At 49.1% G+C, this 21,371-nt stretch overlaps 1 protein-coding gene across 3 annotated transcripts in view; it reads right to left on the bottom strand.

The window, feature by feature from the left end:
* Nucleotides 1-21,371, bottom strand: part of LOC144755773 (long-chain fatty acid transport protein 2-like) — a 599,753-nt gene that overhangs the window by 301,571 nt on the left and 276,811 nt on the right. For all 3 annotated transcript variants that reach the window (XM_078644998.1, XM_078644997.1, XM_078644995.1), the window contains exon 5: nucleotides 19,249-19,443. In XM_078644998.1, the coding sequence (XP_078501124.1) occupies nucleotides 19,249-19,443 (195 nt within the window). The remainder of the gene's footprint in view (nucleotides 1-19,248; nucleotides 19,444-21,371) is intronic.

Below are 21,371 nucleotides of genomic sequence, written 5' to 3' on the forward strand. Positions count from 1 at the left end.
CAGACATAGCTTGCTTCAGTGGTACTTAGGGTGTCATCCTGAAGTATACAAATACGTGATAGATCGAATGTTTGAATTGATCTTAGCCACTGGTAATTACTTGGGCTACATTCCAGTCCATCGTTAATTTGCACGTCATCCCACCTCAGTTTGGATATAGCCATATCCAAAGCAGTCTCGACTGTGCTCCAGTAGGAAAAGCCCAGACTGCACTGCCAGACTAGGTACTCAGCGAGCTGGAACACAAGCAGCCCAAGACCGGTTTTGCCCGTATAAGGCCTCATCAGTGAAGTATAACTTGGTTCCACTGGGCACAGTCTCCATGGAACCCACATCTCAGCATACTTGTCCCAATTACGGCATTGCACTGAAGTATACGCAAAAGTGATAAATGGAATGCTTGAACTAACCTCAGCCACTGGCAATTACTTGGGCCGCATCCTAACCCATTGTTATTTCGCACACCATGCCACCTCAGTTTGGAATCAGCCATATAAAAATTGGTTGACCCTGCTCTAATTTGTCCTCCCCAAAGTAACAGGCCAGGTTCTCCCTGAATCAGGACATAAGCAGTCTAAGATAACCAACACATTAATTGCAGTATGACATTTGGCATGGGACCTTACAATAAATTGCAAGAATCCTTTTTCACAGTTTTAACCCATGGACCTGGTAAAAGATGAGGTTTTGAAAATGCCTATATCTGGAGTAATGTCAACAGTCCAAATGTATATGAACAAGATGCAAACTCAGCTGATCAACTGCGGAACAGTTTCCTGGTTTGTTCCACTAGCAGTATTTTGCCTTGGACAAAAGTATCACACGTTCCTGTGGAGCCCTGCTCAAACCCCGGTTTCCAATCACCTCCAGTGAAAATGTTCAAAGTCTGAAGTAAAACATTTGCCTGGGACAGTGGCGGCTGGTGACATTTGAAAGTGGTGAGGCGTAAAAAGAGGATGTACGTTGTTACAACGCATGCTTTTACCACGCATGCTGTTACAACGCAAGTTTTACCACGCAAGCCATTACAACGCATTGCTTTGATAGTGAATAGTTTAATTTACTATTCCAACTCCAGTCCCCGTGGATAGTAGGGAAGGTGTTGGATAGTAAATTAAACTATTACTTATCCTAGAGCGCCCCCCAGTGCAATGCGTTGTAAAGCCTGTGTTGTAAAAGCACTGCGTGGTAAAAGTTGCGTTGAAAAGGATGTTCCCAGTAAAAAGATAATCATACTGCACTGTAGCGAGCGAGCCCGAACCCGCAAAGGAGGTTTTGGGGGGATTTCCCCCCGAGAAAATTAAAAAAAAAGAGTGGACAAATGGTGCATTTTCAAGCAAATTTGTGAAAGCAGGAAGGTTAATAAAGCAATTGTGAAAGTGCAGTTATTACATTAATAAAGTGGTGTCATATAACATAGGTAGCTGCTTATTCAGCATAACCACAGAGCTTCATAACAGACTTTGAAACACAATGCATTGCTGAGTACCTCACAGATGTATTTTAATAACAAACAAATAAACAGGATGCAAACTAGCAGCACTTTTTTATGAGTTTAACTACAGATATGACATGTACCGCGGAGACCTCAACAATAAATGTAAAAATCTATGATTTGAGAGTTGCTTGTGCCTCACTTGGCAAATCTGCTGTCCCATAAGTGCCAACCGTGATGTCACCTTGACTCTGGCTGGGACATCAGGGAATAAATGACACGATGGTTCAAGAAGCAGAATGCTCTTTCAAGGCAGCAGAATGTCAATGTTTGACTACAGGCAGAGCACACTCAACCTTTCATACCCCGTAGGTTGGTAAAATGAATATAAAAAAGTGTGTGTTCGTAACGTTTTAATTATAGTGCTTAGATACAGTAGAAGAGACGGATCAAGCACTGTACAATATCAAGTCATTATTCTTATTGTTAATATAGGTCTTAGGCATAGGTTTCATACACCAGACCCAAACAAATTCCTACATACAGGCCTCGTGAGGACCATGTATGCTATGGTCAGTTTCTGTAATCATGCACACATGCTGGTCTCAGCCTTCACTTGATATGGGGCCGCATTGCAATAGTGGTAAAAACGGAATTCATCTTGTGCTGTGTTCAAGCCAAAACACCAGTCGACATTGCCATGTATAAAAATAATGTCTCTAAATATTTATCTTAACTGTTCGCGGTCTTAGATGTACTGAATTTTAGTACAGAGTCATTTTCATCTAAGCGGTAACAGCACATGGATATTATATTTTCCATGCTCGTACGGTGTACTTTTGTCTGATCTGCAAAACTTTTGTTTAAATTAATAATCACTTTACTTCAAATCATGCATGAAATCGAAAGCAATCAGTAATAAATATCCCGACAGTGAATGATGGAGAGAGACACCCATCAATCAAAATCCCCAAATGTAATTTGGACCCTGGTATACCCGCAGCTTTGTAATTACATTAACTATTGTGCATCTCAGAATGCTCGATGGGCCTACGTGCCTAGAATACCAGTCTGTTCCTCGGATGCCCACTCAAGGCGCCTCAGTAAGCGATGTTTGAGTAACATGTTCAACTGCCCATTATGGGATGAGTGTGTTATTGTTGTGTTCTCTTGTTGTGGGATACTGTCTAGTACACACATCAGAACAGTGCTAGCTATTCAGGGTTTCTTAGACTCTGCCTTGTCGTGTACCGTGTGCATGATCCGCCTTGAAATGAGGCCCACAAGTGAAGCGGCGTGCAGCCTTGAAGAGACATTCTCACGTTGGCTCTTCTTTTAACAGTGCAGAGGGCGGGATGTGAAGCTGGCCCCAGGGTGTACAGTTCCCCTCATCCTGAGTATCGCAACCAAAAATCACGGGGCCCTTGCAGAATGTGATGACGGCACCCTCTGCCTTTACAAACGGATCGGTTACAGGCCGAGGGACGCCTTTATATTGAGTCTGTCCGGAGTCTCCTAACTCTCACAGATATTGGGGGCGCTAGAGGGCGCATGAGCGGAATGGCTGCTTAAGTGAGTAGCTCCCGCGCCTTGGGGAAATATCCTGTAATTATCCTGCACTACAGGCTGCCGAATCGCCAACAACGCACATCGCTACACGCAGGCCGGCATACCTCACACTCGTCCTAAGTTTGGGATTGATACGAGCTTTGAGGCCGAAGATATCACAGCTTTGATATTCGGCGAGGGCTGACCTGTAGCTGGTGAGGAGAGAGCGCCGGGGCAGCGAACCACGCAAGTCCGAGGTCGGCCACGAGGCGGCTGGGCCGCAACTCTGCACATTTGCCTAGAGACGGAGGAAGATCCCGGATCGGAAGCGGTGACTGAAGAGGCGCACGGAGATCGCTCTGCTACCCGGAGTGGAGAACGCAGGTGTGTTCTTTTTCTTTTCCTCTCCGCCCGGCGGGAAAGCGGCTGGTGTGACACTCAAAAGCCGCCTGCAGCGGCTGCTGTTTCCCGGGCATTCTCGCCACTGCGGGGGCTGTCGGGGAGTGCGTTGGATTGCCACAGAGACCCGCGGACAGAGCGTCTGGATCTGGGAGGACCGGAATACGGGAGGATCCTCCAGGGGCCCCCATGGGCAGCGTGGACTGAGAGACTGATTGCCGGTAAGCCTCCTATACTTGCCCTCCACCTGACAGGACAGGCCCCCTGCTCACCACTGCCACGCACTACACCCTACTAGCGAGAGGGGTAATTATTTATATCACGCGCTCGACTTGTTGGGGGTGACCGAGGCCCGGGTGCTGTCCTCCCTGAATTGGACTCTGAAGGACTGTCACCTCCAACTAGACTGCGGAGCTGTGGGCTTCCTCTGTCCTCATGTCGCCCCCCCTCTGGGGCTTTTAATATACCGGTGCTGCCCTGAGGGGCTCCTCTGCCCTCTGCCTCCCTCTACCGCCGACCAGCAGCTAACACGCCTGGGGTTTTGCGCTGCCTAGCGCCCCATTTGGGACCCTACATAACACGCCTGCTGAGTGCACGGTGGCTTAAGACTACTTCTTGCTGCGAACATGGGGCGATTCGATACCCGTCAAGCAAAGCTGAGTTTTGAAGGCGCCAAAAAAGGCGCGAAATCGGGACTTGATGGCCCTGGATCTAGTGGGGCACCCCTAGCAGCCAGCGCACCTCCTACCACGGACATTGATTTACATGCCCTGTTTCAGGAAATGCGACAAGGGTTTGCGACAGTGGTTGAGAAAGTCGATGGTGTAACATCCCGCTTGGATGCATTGGTTCATAAGGTGGATCGCCATGAAGAGAGGCTGACGGATGCGGAACAACGTATCTCTGCCACCGAAGATACCGCCGCGACCCATACAACGCAGCTGGCATGGATGGATAATTTACTTCGGATCATAGCGGCGAAAAACAAGGATTTGGAGGCTCGCAGCCGCCGCAACAATATACGCGTTACTAATGTGCCGGAATCTACAAACACGGGCAGGATGGAACTCTACATTGAGAAATTGCTCAAGGGGTCGATTGGGGATGAGGCTTTTTCTCCCCAATTCATCGTAGAACGAGCGCATCGCTCTCTGGCGCCTGTGCCAAAACCCGGACTGCCGCCTCGACCCATTATAGCTAAACTGTTAAATTATCGCGATCGTGATGCGGCGTTGAAAGCGGCCCGTACTCAACGTAACCTACACTATGATGGCATCACCTTTTCCATTTATCCGGACTTCACACCTATGGTGCAGGAGGAGCGCCGTAAATTTCTGCCCGTGAAGAAAAAGCTTCGTGAAGCCCAAGTAGACTATGCTCTTTTGTACCCTGCGAAGCTGCGAATCACTCACCAGGGGTGGCAGCGGTTCTTCACGAACCCGCAGAAGGTGGAGGACTTTCTAAAAACGCTTCAAAGGACACGGCGAGAGGAGCAGGATGCTGCAGCGGCTTTTGATCACGAAGAATTGCCGCCAGATCTGAATGAATGACTGTGGACGTGGGGGTGTGGCGGACCGGAATGCCAAGCGCGGAGGCCGTATGTAGTGGGCAATGTTTGTTTTATTTTGAGTCCTTGACAAACAGGGTAGGCGACAGTCTTGTAGTCACAACAGAAATCAGCTCCTCGGGTAGAAGGATGTGTCCGGTCCGGGACGCGTGGAAAGCTGGGTCTTCCGGGGCACCGGTCTGGGTCGTCCTCGGAGGTTCCGGGAGGGGAAACAAAGAAACAAAAAGGAGCCGTTAGTCCCACCGGACTTCGTAGGCCGGACCCTTGTACCAACACCGGGGTATCCGTGAGGGGAGGAAACAGACAGTGAGGAGGGACGGTAGGGTCGGGGAAGGTATGGGACACAAAACGGGTATTGAGAGTTGGTAGACGTGCTGAGTGGAGGGACGTGAAGGGGTCAAAGGGGATTTATTTACAAAGTGGTAGGGTGCTTTACAATATATACACAGTGCTACGGGTGACGGCGTGATCCTACAGACAGGTCTAGACACAAGGGAGTTATGTACACTGCACCTAATGTGCTACAGGGGTGATTCCGATTCACTCACCCGCTCCGCCGCAACTCTCCAAGTTGAGTTGCGGCCGCTCCCCAGCAACCTCCTGCGGACACCACCAATCTTCGGACCACTCTTCCTCCTCTTCGGTCGCCTTCTCCTTCGCCACTCCGGTCGGGGTCTCCTGCCACAAGCTCAATCCGACGCCTGACTGCGTCCTGCTTCCTGCTTTACCGGCGTCCGGGCCTCGCAAAGGGGAGGTACTTCCGGGGTCAGGGGGGTGTGTTTCCGGGCGTCCACCGTTCCGGATTGGTTCTTGGAACAGAGGACAGAGGATTGGACGTTTGGTGGGCCGGGTTGTTGCCATGGACGCTCGGGATGCGGTCTCTGCTTTGTAGGAGGGTCTGAAGGGACGCGGAGCAAGGACGGTATGGGAGGGCGCCGCATCACATCCCCCTCCCCTAGCTGTCCTTCTTGTACGGGTCTGGGGCATGGGGTATCGGGAGAGGTAATCGGCGTTGCCTTGTTCTGTTCCCTTTCGGTGGATTGTCCGAAACCTGTAAGGTTGTAGGGCTAGGAACCAGCGGAGGACCCGGTCGTTATGTCCTTTGTTCCGGGCCATCCACTCCAGAGGGGCATGGTCGGTGTAGATGAGAAACTCTCTCCCTTCCAGGTAATACCGTAGGCTCTCCACAGCCCATTTAATGGCTAGTGCTTCCTTCTCCACGACTGCATAACTGGTTTCTCGGGGATAAAGTTTACGGCTCAAGTACAATATAGGGTTCTCGTTCCCTCTTCCGTCTGTCTGTGACAACACTGCCCCTAGACCCTGTTCCGAGGCGTCTGTCTGTAGAAGAAAGGGCCGTGAATAATCCGGGCTTACCAACACAGGTTTGGATGTTAAGGCTGTCTTGAGTCGAGAGAAGGCCAGTTGCAGAGCGGGAGTGGGATGTCTTAAGATGGCTTCTGTTTTGGCCGATTTCTTTAACAAGTCAGTGAGGGGAGCTGCGGTTTGGGAGAAGTTGGGGATGAACCTACGGTAATAGCCTAGCAGACCAAGGAATGCCCGGAGGTCCTTTCGGGACTGGGGAAATGGGATGGATTGAATGGCCTCGACTTTCTTTTCCTGTGGACGAATCAGTCCTTCGCCTAGGAGGTACCCAAGATATTTTACCGATTGTGCTGCCAGAGTGGTTTTTGCGGGATTTATGGTGAAACCGAAGGCGCCTAGTGATGTGACAACTTTGCCTAGATGATCAAGGTGTTCCTCCCAGCTGGTGCTATGGACCACGATATCATCGAGGTAGGCCCCGGCATACCCGGAATGAGGTCTTAACACATGGTTCATAGCCCTTTGGAAGGTGGCTGGTGCACCGTGAAGCCCAAAAGGTAACACAGTGAACTGGAATAAGCCGTCCGGGGTGGAAAAGGCAGTTTTCTTTCGGTCTTGTTCTCTTAATGGGATCTGCCAGTAACCTTTGCAGAGGTCTAAGGTGGATATATATCGGGCTTTCCCTATACGCTCAACCATTTCATCGACACGCGGAAGGGGGTATGTGTCGAAGGATGATATTTTGTTTACCTCACGAAAATCAATGCAAAACCTGACGGACCCGTCAGGTTTCGGCACTAACACTATGGGGGAGTTCCACTCACTGACAGAAGGCTCAATAATCCCCATACCCAGCATCTGTTCGGTTTCCTGCCGTATCACGTTCCTACGGGCTTCGGGGACCCTGTAGGGTCGTAACCGTACTATCTTTCCTGGTTCTGTCTGTATGACATGTTCAGTAATCGTCGTGTGACCAGGCGAGGAGGAAAACACTCTCTGTAAGGGCTGTAGCGCCTCCCGTAGGCTCTGTCTCTGCCCCTGGGTCATTTCAGGATCAAAACATGGGTCAAAGGAAAAAGAGGGTTGTGTGACAGTGGTGGATAAGACAGGTCGGGGCCCTTCCCATTTTTTCAGGTGATTGATGTGATACACCTGGGTAGTACCCCGAGCGGGGTCAAGCTCCAGTTCATATGTAACGGGGGTTACTTGGCGAAGAATCGTATAGGGTCCTTGCCACTGCCCCAGTAATTTATGGTCAGACGACGGTCTCATTAGGAGGACTAGGTCCCCATCGCTAAACGCACGAGATCTGGTGCCTTTATCGTATTGCCGTTTCTGTTTGGCTTGGGCGTCTTCCATATTCTGTCGGACTATGTCGCGTATTTGCGAGAGATGGGTTTTGAGGTTCTCAACGTATTCTGGTAGGGGTCGGGTTCGGTCGGGTTCGGCCTCCCACGCTTCTTGGGCCATGTCAAGAAGAGTGCGGGGAGGTCGTCCATAAAGTAATTCGTAGGGGGAATATCCGGTGCTGCTTTGGGTTTTGCAGCGTATGGCAAACAAGGCCAACGGCAGCATTTCCTCCCACCTCCTTGCTTCTAGGGCCAACAGTTTCTTAAGTGTCGTCTTGAGGGTAGCGTTGTAACGCTCTACCAGGCCATCTGTCTGGGGGTGGTAGGCAGAGGTGCGAATCTGTTTTATCGCCAAGTTTGAGCATACTTGTTTCATTAAGGCAGAAACGAATGGGGTGCCCTGATCCGTAAGGATCTCCCTGGGGAACCCCACTCTAGAGAATATGGAAATGAGGGCTTTGGCTATGGTCTGTGTCGTGGGTTGGCATAAGGGCACAGCTTCAGGGAAGCGGGTGGCGTAGTCCACAAGAACCAGTGCGTACCGACAGCCACTGCGGGAGGGGAGTAAAGGGCCTATTATGTCCATCCCTACCCGGGTGAAGGGGATGTCAATGAGTGGTAGGGGTTGTAAGGGAGCTCTGGGAGGACGTTATCTGCTGTTCCTCTGACACACAGGGCATTCTCTACAATATTGCTTGACCTGTTGATGGACTCCTGGCCAGTAGAACTTTTCCAGGATGGATAGGCTGGTTTTTTCATCACTGAAGTGACCCCCTAAGAGATGGCTGTGTGCAAGGAAGAGTACCTTATCCCGGAAGGGCTCGGGGATCAGTAACTGGGACGGTTGGCTAGGGCCCCCTTTTCTATACAGTAATCCATTCTTTTTGTGAAAATAGGGACCTACTTGAAGAGGGTCTTCTTGTTCCAGGGCCTTCCCCCAGGCCTCTTGGAGGACTGGATCTTCCTGTTGTGAGGCCCTGAATTCCCTGTCCGTTTGCCAAGGATGGTCATCAGGAACCACGGGATAGGCGGAGATGTGGTTTCGTTTCTCTTTTCTTTTCTGATTGCGGGTCTTCCGCGTTCTGAGAGTTTCTTCGGCGTCAGGCTGCTCCCTGGAAAACGGAGCTTCTTCCCACCATTGGTTCAGAGAGTCGGTAGTGTCTTGCAACAGTTTAGGAAGGCCTGCATAGTCGCTCCCTAAGATCACTTGCTCAGGAAGACCCGGTATCAGTCCCACTGTGAGATCGGTTCCGGGATCAGCCGGATGTTGTACCCATATCTGGGTGGTTGGGTATCTCTTGGTGTCCCCGTGTACACATTGTATGGCTACCGTGCCGGTGGGTGGTCCCGGGGCTGTTGGCATGTCCTGGGGACGTAGAACACTCTGGCGACAGCCCGTGTCAGCCAAGGCCAGGACTGGATGACCGTCCACATATACCGGACAACGGAATGGAGGGGGCGTCTTTCCAGGTGTTGCACAAACATAGTTCTGTACCAGGCCTACCTCCATGGGCTCGTCTTTATGTGGACAGACACGAGCTATGTGGCCATATCCCCCGCAGTTGTAACACTGTGGACCCGGGTTTGGAGGTCTATACAAGAGGGGAGCTGGCAGTAGAGGAGGAGGATCCGCTCTCCGGGGAACAGGAGGACGGTGGGGTCGGACAGCGTTGATATTCGGTCTGTGAGGATGTTCATCCCTGCCTCTTGGTGTTTCTCGTGCACGGCTATATGCACTCGCGATCTCCACCGCGGTGTCCAGGGTGAGGTGTGCGTGTTGCCGCACCCAACGTTGGGTGGCCGGATGTAGGGAGGCCAGGAATTGTTCCAAATAGACTTTAGCTAGGATGTCTTCTTTTGTCGAGGTATCCGGGCGTAACCAACGATTCGCGAGGTCCTTAATGCGGAAGGACAGGGCCCTGGGGGTTTCCTGTGGCCCTTCCTTGGCTTGGCGTAGTTTCACCCTGTAGGTCTCATCGTCTATGCCCAGCCTCTCTAGTATACACCTCTTGATGTCTGCGTATGGCGTGTTGCCCTGTATATTGGCTTGCTGATACGCAGCCTGGAGGTCGCCGGTCAGTAGTGGACCCAAATATTGACCCCATCGGTCCACTGGCCATGAGGCGGCCTGTGCTAGTCTTTCAAAGTTCGTAAAAAAGTAGTCCGGATCGTCCCCCGGAACATACTTTTGTAGCACCACTGACGGTAGGGAGGTTATGGGTCGTTGTTGCTGTTGTCCAATGACGTCCGTCAGTTTACCCATGGCCTGGTCATGGGCATCCCCTTGGCCCTTTAGGACGTCGTGTAGTTGTCCCCTATCTTCCTCGGCGGTTTTCAGGAAGCGCTCCATTAGCTTGCCCAACATCTCCTGGGACTCCGCCATTTTCTGTACGACGGCCTCCATGCTTCCGGATCCCACTTCTGACACCAGATGTGGACGTGGGGGTGTGGCAGACCGGAATACCAAGCGCGGAGGCCGTATGTAGTGGGCAATGTTTGTTTTATTTTGAGTCCTTGACAAACAGGGTAGGCGACAGTCTTGTAGTCACAACAGAAATCAGCTCCTCGGGTAGAAGGATGTGTCCGGTCCGGGACGCGTGGAAAGCTGGGTCTTCCGGGGCACCGGTCTGGGTCGTCCTCGGAGGTTCCGGGAGGGGAAACAAAGAAACAAAAAGGAGCCGTTAGTCCCACCGGACTTCGTAGGCCGGACCCTTGTACCAACACCGGGGTATCCGTGAGGGGAGGAAACAGACAGTGAGGAGGGGACGGTAGGGTCGGGGAAGGTATGGCACACAAAACGGGTATTGAGAGTTGGTAGACGTGCTGAGTGGAGGGACGTGAAGGGGTCAAAGGGGATTTATTTACAAAGTGGTAGGGTGCTTTACAATATATACACAGTGCTACGGGTGACGGCGTGATCCTACAGACAGGTCTAGACACAAGGGAGTTATGTACACTGCACCTAATGTGCTACAGGGGTGATTCCGATTCACTCACCCGCTCCGCCGCAACTCTCCAAGTTGAGTTGCGGCCGCTCCCCAGCAACCTCCTGCGGACACCACCAATCTTCGGACCACTCTTCCTCCTCTTCGGTCGCCTTCTCCTTCGCCACTCCGGTCGGGGTCTCCTGCCACAAGCTCAATCCGACGCCTGACTGCGTCCTGCTTCCTGCTTTACCGGCGTCCGGGCCTCGCAAAGGGGAGGTACTTCCGGGGTCAGGGGGGTGTGTTTCCGGGCGTCCGCCGTTCCGGATTGGTTCCTGGAACAGAGGACAGAGGATTGGACGTTTGGTGGGCCGGGTTGTTGCCATGGACGCTCGGGATGCGGTCTCTGCTTTGTAGGAGGGTCTGAAGGGACGCGGAGCAAGGACGGTATGGGAGGGCGCCGCATCACAATGACATTCGCCCTCACGAATCACGCTGGTTGCTTATCCTGCACTGCTTGGCTGTTAATCATCATACGGACCTGCACTGACTACGAGCATAGGCTCTGCATGGCCTCGACATGCCTGTGGTAATGTAACCCAAGGCCCGCTCTCCCGACTCTAGGCTCCACCGAGGGCGGTACAGACTGGAGCTATGGGTTAGAGGGTGGCCGTGCGTACTCTATGTTTTACCCCCATAGGGTGATCCCCTTAACGATGTTATTGATTGTTTTGTTGTTACTAGGGGGGACAGGAGGGGGCGGGGAGGGGAACGTTGGGTGGGACTCAATGGCTACTGGCATGATTGGGATGCTGGGGTGGGAGGGGGGTGGACTGTTGTAAGTTGAGGCTATACATGCTTGAAATATGGAGACAGACTCTACGATGGTATAACTGGCCCTGGTGGTGTGGTGCTTTAGGCCCGGGCTCATCGCCCTGCATGATACTTTGTTGTTGGCTGCAGATAAACCTATGGCTACGCTGACTACTAATGTACATCTAACCTGATTGTCCTGGAATGTGCGAGGGTTGAATGATGCTAGAAAATGTCGAAAGGTCATTGCCTATCTTGATAGGCACCACGCTCAGGTGGTCATGTTGCAAGAAACCCATCTACCGCCACGTGACAGAAATGTTTTTGCAAGTAGGTGGGCTGGGGACCGATTTTTTTCCTCTTACTCCTCATATGCAAGGGGGGTAGCTATACTTGTTGCCCGTAATGTACCATTTCACAAGCATGGGGAATTTGCTGATAAGGAGGGGCGGTATGCACTGTTGTGGGGTAGGCTGGGTCGAGACACTTACACGTTTGTGGCGACTTATGCGCCAAATGTTGATACGCCTGCATTTTTCACCACTCTCTGGGGCAAAATATTAGCAGCGGGCTCTCGACACATTATATGGGGAGGCGATTTCAATCTGGCACTGAAACCTCACTTAGATAGAGCTGATGGGGTGTGCTCCTATAAACCCAGAGCTCGCGAAGCGCTGGAGGGAGTGATTGCAGAGGGGGACCTTCTAGATCCTGGAGACACTTACATCCGTTGAGGAGAGAGGGCACTCACTTCACTTCACACACGGGGACATGGGCACGATTGGATTATTTTTTAATTACCAAGGGGATTGCCGCGGAGCTAGTGGGGGTGTCCCACCTACCTAGAACGCACTCTGATCACAGCCCTGTTGCACTTCACCTTCGTATTCCTGGATGGGACAATCTTAGGCCACATTGGAGGCTCCGCCCAGAAATCTTATTAGACACTGTGTTTCGCACTGAATTGGGAGAGGAAGTGGAAGCTTTCTTCCCCAGAAATAAGGGCTCAGCTGCCTCAGTTGAACACATTTGGGAGGCTTTCAAGGTGACCGTCAGGGGCTTTTGTATGTCCAAGAGCTATGGGGTCCTACGGGATATCCTACGTACTATTGGCACATTGGAGAAGGAACTGAGGACTCTAGAGCGCCGCATGGTAGATGAACCTAGCTCTGAACTACATGCTACTTTTAGGGAAACCCTGTCAAGATTTGAGGAGGAGGCTGCTAGGGAATCTAAGTTCCGGGGCAAACATTGGCAAGCCCGTAGGTATTGTGAAGGTGATAGGCCTGGGAGGGTACTGGCTGCACTTACTCGACCACCACGTGATCGCAATGTTATATTTGAACTTACAGATACACAAGGCGTCACTGTCAGGAATTCGGATGACATCCTTGATTCTTTCACGACACACTATCGATCGCTCTACACTTCCGCCGCTGGGTCTGCAACGTCCTATGCTAGTTACCTGGGGATGTCGCGCTGTGTTGGCTTAGCGATGGGGATAGGGCCTTTTTAGCTGCGCCGTTTGAAATCGATGAGATTCGGGATGCCATCATGTCTCTTCAGAATGGCAAGGCCCCTGGCCTTGATGGCATCCCTGCCGAATTTTACAAAACATATATCGATATCATGGCTCCTGTCCTGCGTGAAGTTTACTTGGAATCCCTTGACGAAGGCGTTTTACCCTGCTCTATGCGCGAGGTTGTCATCACCTCTTTACTGAAACCTGACAAGCATCCCAGCTCCTGTAACTCCTATCGCCCACTCTCCCTCTTAAACTGCGATGTAAAGATACTCGCTAAAGTTCTGGCTACTCGGCTATCACTGTTGATGACTAGAATTGTGCTGCCCGATCAATCTGGATTCGTGGCTGGTCGCTCTTCGTCGCACAATCTTCGCACCTTGTTTTCTCTCCTACGCACGGTGCACCCTGAAACGCCTGTTGCAGCCGTATTTCTCGATGCGACTAAAGCATTCGACTCAGTCGAATGGCCTTATTTATTTTCTGTATTGGCGAGCATGGGGTTTCCACCCCTGTTTATATCCTGGGTTCGCCTGCTGTATACTCAACCTACGGCTAGAGTGCTGATTAATGGACACCTGTCACAACCTATTGCCATTACCAGAGGTACACGTCAGGGCTGTCCACTCTCGCCCTTATTGTTTGCCATAGCTGTCGAGCCTCTGGCCTGCCGCCTACGTCAGCTTCATCGAGATGGGGCTGTCCAGTGTTTACAGCGACAAATTGATGTGTCCCTGTATGCAGATGACATCACCCTGTATGTCAAGCACCCTGGGATACATCTTAATCCTTTACTTAGGGAGTTCATTTTGTTTGGTGGACTGTCCGGTGTACACATCAACTGGTCCAAGTCCCAAATTTTCCCCTTAACTGAAGCGGTGAGAGACTTTCCTCTTGACTATCCATTGGAGTGGTGCCGGACGGACCTCCGCTACCTGGGGATCCGTATTTCCCGTGATAGGGAGGAGACAATTCGAGCCAATTACGGAGTCGCTATCACAAAACTGACAGCATCCATGGACCGCTAGCTCACCTTGCCACTTTCCATGGCCGGCAGGGCCTCCCTAATAAAAATGGTTATCCTTCCCCGATTCCTTTACCTCTTTACCAACATTCCATATTTCCCGGGCACATTCCTCTTTAAAACGCTGAAGATGGAGTTGCGCAGGCTTTTTTGGGGGGGGCAGGAGCGCACGGCTTCAGTGGTCTACTCTCACCTTGCCCTACGACAAAGGAGGTTTCGACGTCCCGAATTTCGAGGAATATTACCAGTGTGCTCAGGCACATTTTGCCTACCCCTGGATGGCATCCTACGCCTTACATGCCACATATTGCGGTCGAAGACTGGATAGTACACCCCCTCCCACTCTCAGGATTGCTTCACTGCCCAGAATCGTCCATCACTACACCGAACACTTCAGTTTCATGCACGATGGATGCGTGGCGTCGTATGGCCAAGAGCTTGCTGTGCCGGCTGCCTTATTCGCCGAAGCTGCCACTTACCTATCATCCTGAACTCACCCTATTGCGGGAACAGGGATTCCGTAACCTATGTGCTAAACTACATGTCTCATGCTGGGGTGACATGTTTGTTAATGGTACGTTTAAAACGGCGGACCTTTTCTTCGCAACGCACAGCCACAACCCTCTGGAACTTTTTTATTACATCCGATTACGGGCGGGGATGCGGGACATACTCCCCAAATTCCCTGACGAGCCCGAGATTTCCCCCCCGCTTCATTTCCTGGTAAGCTCTCGAGTTGGGGCGCATTTGGTGTCTGGCCTTTACCGTCAGCTCAGAGATGCTGCACCGATACCAGAATCCAGGGCTCGGGCGCGCTGGGCTGCGGAGTTGGTGGCTGACATTAGCGATGAACAGTGGCTGTACTGCTGTGCCCTCACCTCCCGCTTATCTGCTAGCAGCAGATTCAAAATTATCCATTATAAATTCCTACAACGGATGTACTACACACCGGTGCGAAAATTTAGATTTGGCCTGGCGGAAGACGACCGCTGCGCGCGCTGCCGTGCTGACCATGCGGATGTTCTGCATTTGGCATGGGAATGCCCAGAGGTGGCCATTTATTGGCAACAAGTGACGAATGCCCTTACGGACATGACGGACACTACGGTGCCTATGGACCCCTTGGTGACGCTTCTCGGATATACTCAACAGATCCCTAGCTCCAGCCGGAAATTTGTGGATACTGCATTGCTGGTGGCCAAAAGGCGCGTGGCCTGTCGGTGGGGACGTGGCAGGGCGCCCAAATTTAAGGATTGGTTAGCAGACCTGACCTACTGTCAGGACCAGCATAATACTTTTGCCGACTTATTACCTACGTCCTGTAAACCTAGAGACATATGGGGTCCCCTGGTGTGCTATATGCTCCAGAGATCGGTCGAGGTAGATACACCTGGGGAGGCCCCTGCTACTCCCTGATGCTGCGTCATGCACCCCCAAGAAAGCACCTTCACTCTTGCTATAGCATTCACATAACACTATGGTTGACGCGGGACATACTTTGGCTTCTGCGGTTGGAACTGGAATAGTCAGCTTTCTACACCGCTGCCCCCATACCCACTGTTGAGGGCCTCCCCCCTCCTGGTAGCGAATGTTCCCCCCCTCCCCCCTTACCTCTAAGTTGGGCTGTGGCCCCATGCACTACACTCTGCACGTTCCCGACTTCTTCTTCCATCCTGATGCATTGCATATAAGCCACAGCACATGTCCTTCCCCTCGGTTCTACTAGTAGCCTGCTCAGAGCACAGTGTCGCGACTGCTGAGGGCCACACTGCACTACCTATCTGGACTGCCTCACTGATTTGACATTGTTTCTTGATTCAAGGGAAAATGTAAAGCCTCTTGGTTGTATTCATGTTGGGAAAATTGTTATCACTGTTATGTCACTGCATGTTAACATTGAAAACACTGTTCTGCTGCTGCTCATCCTCTAGGGACCCTGCAACATTGGCTGTGTACCTGCCATCATTCATGCATAAACTGTGCCGCCGGGCCTCAGGGATGCCGGCTACAAGGCTGTGTTCTACTTACCTTGTTGTGCTGCCGGCCTCCGGGTTGTGGGCATGAAAAGCTGTGTACCCTACCTTGTCTTATACAATAAAGCAGTGTTGAACCAAAAAAAAAAAAACTCTCACAGATATTCACTGGCATTGGGCATAACGGGGGCCCCATGATGACAGATTACCTCCATGTCACGCCCAGCTCACCTTCAGAAAGGCAGGTAGCGCTCAATTCGCTCGAAGGTTTGCCTACAACTAAACAGACTCAATATAAAGGCGTCCCTCGGCCTGTAACCGATCCGTTTGTAAAGGCGAACAACAATAACCGGCACGTCCGTTTTCATTTTCGTTGTGTCTGTCACTGTACCACCACCCACACCAACACTAAAGATCTGACTAAAAAGCACCTCGCGTTACTAAGAGAAATGCAGTTGTGCTACGTCATATTTCGCACTTTTTTGGGACTCCTGAGTTTTGGCTTATTTAACACAGATAACTTGGGTACAGATGTTTAAATATTGCGCATTTCAATAATCATTGACACATGGACACAAGTTTCCAATTTTAAATGACTATAATAAGAAGAAAGAAGTCCTGGCGCCGCACTGTAGCAAATATCACGCGGAGCTAGGCCCAGACAGCGAACGTATGTCAACGGGGGAATTATTGAAATAATTTATATATATATGCACACACCTTGCGTCGCTCGTAGAGGTCAGTAGTCAGTGTGTGTCACACACAGTCAATCACTGTCTGTCACAGTCTCGATGATTCTCGAACCACGATCTCACTCGAGACGATTCCTCGGACTGCACGTGCTCTCCTGCAGAGAGGAGGATTGAATGTCCAGTCCATCCAATCACTGAATGGCTTAACACACACTAAGCCTACAGTCGTCACAGTGATTGGGCACCCCCGCGATGCAAGACTAGACTGGCAACCGCACACCACTACATGCGATTTCTAAAGTCTTGTTTAGCTAATGAGAGATATTCCTGGGTCATGCTCTTGCTATGAAGATCTGTGCTTGAATCCAGGTTATATGTTTCAATCCCAACATGGAGGTCTCAACTTTTAATCCTCTTAAGTGCGAACAATTAAGTACCACTGGGAGGAGTAATATTAACAGCTTTTATCTTTATAAAATGAATATATCTCTTTACTACAAATGCGATACATCACATACCATTACAAGGCGTTAATTACAATGACCGCGTGGTTACATCGTGAACCATTACATTGCAAGTAACGACTTTTGATGTAATAGTTCGCAATGTAACAACAGGGTCGTTGTAACATCAATGTTGTAATGGCATGCAATGAATCGCATGCGATGTAAGCTCTGCTTCCCGTATTAAATGTTTGATTGTCTGAATCCTCTGATACCACTTAAATTATTTTATTTTATCAAGGCTAATATTAAATATTGGATCTATTCCCTTAGAGCAGCAGAATGCTGTAAATGCTAGCAAGATGCTCTGAAGACGTGGGTATAAAGACAGATAGGCATGATTACAATAAATGTGAAAAACACATAAAAAACATATCGGTATGGGGAAACTGAGGGAGAAAATACAGTATATTTCAGTGGAGATAGACTGGAGCATAACAAATCCTGTCTAGGTTGGACTAGAGAAGGATCAGGCGGGGCAATCCATATATTGAAAACCTCACAAGAGAACTGCTCCTAGTACTGCTGGTGCCAACAGATGTATTTGGTTAAGAGGCAGGTTCTAAAGTTTCTCAGGTGAATTGCTTTGTATTAACCCTGGGTGGTGAACTCCGCTCCGCTCGCAGAGTTTGCGGAGTTTTCCGCAGTCCGTAGAGTGGAGTTTTTTCCTCGCTTGCGGTCGTCAACGTCAAATTGGCGAGCATGAGAAAGGAAAATCCACCTCCCGGTGAGACTTTTCCTCGTTCGCTTTCGTCAACATCAAGTTGGGGAGCGCGGAAAATCAACCTCCCGACAAAATTTCTAAACATGGGCGGTTGGTTCTCTCATTGGGAGTAGTTGCGTTTGCTCCCAACCGCTCTCGTTGAGAAACTGTCCTTTTGCATTGAGAAAGCTGCCGCTTGAGTTAACAATGTACTCGAGCAGCAGAAAGGAAGTGATGTTCGCGATGATTGCACAGTTCTGACAAACACCCAGCACTGAAAATCACTGAGAACAGCATTTATCTAACTCAATCCGTAGCGCGGCAGAACAATTTTTCTTTGCACTTTGCTGAGTTTTACGTAGCGTAACTCCGCAAACTCTGCCGCTCATATAAGAAGCATTGGAATGTGTTCTGGCAGAGAGAGGGGATCAATACTATTTTTTTAGTGAAGGAGAAATGTGCTCAAACCTTCTTTGATTGGTGATAAGTTGAGCTGCTGCATGAAGAACTTCTTAGTGGTGTCTATGAAAGCTCTAGGACACTGAAACTCAACAATTTGAACTGATTTTTGGTTGTGGGAAAGCTCTCGGTTGACCCCATATGTGGTGGGAGGTGGAAGGCAGATGTACCCTTGCAGTCTCCACACTAATAAATGAAGCATAAATAAACTAAAGTAGCCTGGGTATTCTAAATTTTGAATTGGGTGAAATGGGCAGCATCTGCTCTTTGAATGTGTGCAACACTGACAAACACGACGAGGCAACAAGACTCGTATCTCAGCTTGCTGAGGCTTTGCCATATGTTCTGTGAAGGACAGTGCATAAGAGCCATAAGCAGCCAGTTTAATTGTGTCAAAAGGGGAGAGGTAGGAACAAACTTTGGGGAATCAGTCAAGAGTTTGACCATGACAAATGGAATAATCAGGATCTGCTTGAGAGTCCATTTTGCAAGACCAAGATAATTCAAATGCCTGTAATCTCAGCAGGATTCCAGTAAGGCTATGTTTTTAATTGTGGTTCCTTGTGAATAAGACATATTGGTATCTTCCTCAGGGTATTCAATAGGAAACAAGAAAGGCAATATTGAAGGTGAAAGAATGAATCAAATGTAAATCATAAGTTAAGAACCACCACTCTGAGCAATATTTGAATACTGAGGACCAATATGCATAATTCCACAGAGCAGAGTCTCATGATCTCCCACTACCAGCACTTGAATTTTTTCAGCCAGTGGTCAACCATCCAGCCACTAACCTCCATCAAGCAAGTTTGCTACACCTGGATGTTCACCCATCTAGAGAATAATCTAGGCATTGTGCATGTATTCATAGATGATATCTATCATTATCTTTTTCAGCAAAACATATTGCCTTTGTGTGATCAGTTCCATAAATGTTATCTTTTGCTTATGTGATTTTAATGGCTAAAATCGAATAAAGCATAATCTGATTCTGATTCCATAAATGCTCACCTTGTGTAAAAAGTTAACTCTACCCACAGCTCCAACTTTTCCACTGTAATTGAGGAACGCTGTGTTTCCTTCTGTTGCACCATAGAATTCATGTATGTCAATAGGTCCAAATCTGTCGAGGAACTCTTGCCAGACCTCAGGTCTACAACCATTGCCAAAAGCGATCTTCACACAATGCTCGCGATCATTGTTTTTCTAAAACGAAAACTTGTTTTAATTAACACACTGCATCAAAGGATATCAGTAACATTCGTTATACTCATACATTTACATCTCAACAGCTGTTTTTGTTCCAATGCCTCGTGAATTTCAATTATAAATAGTAGCAGTCAAGAAATCAGAGTTCATTCAAAATATCTTTAAAACAACACTTTTATTTCTTCCTAAAATAGTTTGTTATATTGCTATGAATCTATTTGTTTATAGGTTTTCTAAATGCAATGAACTGTTGTCTTGGAAATGGAACCTAAAATCTCCTGGTTATACATATGACTTGGCAAGGCTTGGTATAGCTCACTGAGCTATTTTACAAGGACTTAGACATATATATGCCTCTGTGCAGAGATTTCCATCAACTGAACTAGTATTTTTCTGACTTGTAGCCATCATATTATCTCACTGAACTATTTTACTTCTATATCTAGACATCATATTGTCTACATTTCCCATGAGAACTATAAATTGGTAGGCTACAGAGGCAGAGCCCATTGGTGATATGAAAAGGGGACTGCATGGTAGGCAAATTGAAAATGTTCCCACAGATTGGTGCCCTGGAAAAGTAGATAGACCTTGGACAACCTGCCCAAGACCTGAGGTAACCTTAATCACCTTAGCAGTCTGGTTTTCGGGTGACCTCAGCACTCAACAGAGCAGCCCCCCAGCGCCTTGAGACACTCACAGGTGAGTAGTTGTGATTTACCAACCCCAGGTTGATTGGTTGATTGATTTCTTGATTGATTGAAAGACTATTCATGATCACTCGTGACTTACTCTGCTTTTGCCCATACAAAACTATAATCAAATCATAGGTGCACTGGTGTTACAATGCTTGCTCACTGGAGTTTTGCATTTTTGGCACTGTCACTTTTATTCCACATGTGGTGTGTGCTAGCAGGAGAAAGGGAGGGTGCAAAGTTTTAAGAGAGGCCGGTTTTTGGGGATGTCCTTAGACACCAACCAGCAAAATAAGCCTCAGTGAAAGGGAGACATCCACAGGAGGAGAAAATATCCAATCACTGGAATGGAGACAGGGTGCCATATTCAGAAAATCCCTTAAAGACATGAAAAGAGACTGAAATGCTTGTCAAAAAGAAACTATGGTTGAACACTGCCTTTCTCTGTCTCTCCCAGGTAAGAAATGGGACACAGCAGGAGTGGGAAGACGGAGGAGGGGGAAGGGAATAACTTGCCAGACAGAGTCTGGGGTTCACAGATACATTTATCTCTCTCCCCACAACCAATTCCTCCAGAGCATAAGGAAGAAGCAGAACCTACTCAAAGAATCTCCTGGTAGATAGCAGTCCTGGTAAATTTGAACAGTTATGGTGGACTGGAAATTATGGAGTAACCCACAATGGAGATGAAAGTCCATCAGTGCCCTTGAAAGAGTGGAAAATACTGTGATCCCAAGAACTAAGGCATCAATATGTATAGTACTTTGATAAATTAACTTTTCTTAATTGCCTCTAAAATAAAGAAATTGGCAGTGTACATACATTTTTTCTTCATGTTGTCACTCTCGTCACTCTTTGCTCCCTAGGCCATACTCCTATACATTGCCCAGGTCTACTTCACCAGACTCCCCTATCAAACTCCTGAAAATACACCTCAAAGCCCCGCGCAGTGATAAAGGGCCTGTGTTACTATATTGGTGCACTTGTGTTTTGGTGTTTTGGTACAGTGTCAATTTAAATCCCTAATCCCCGTGATGCAGACTGATGAACCTTCTAGAACTCTCTGGTTTGAAAGAGAGAGTGGCAGTTGGCAACACCCCCTTTGTTTTCTGGCTCCAACTTAGCAGATTCCTGTCACCCTCCAGTAAAGACTCCAAAACCCTTCTCTGACAAGCAGAGACTATGCTACTTTGTTTATGCAGTGATGTTTTGCTCTATTTGTACTGTGAC

Source organism: Lissotriton helveticus, chromosome 5_1 (assembly GCF_964261635.1).
Source record: "Lissotriton helveticus chromosome 5_1, aLisHel1.1, whole genome shotgun sequence".
In the NCBI taxonomy this organism is placed as follows: Eukaryota; Metazoa; Chordata; class Amphibia; order Caudata; family Salamandridae; genus Lissotriton; species Lissotriton helveticus.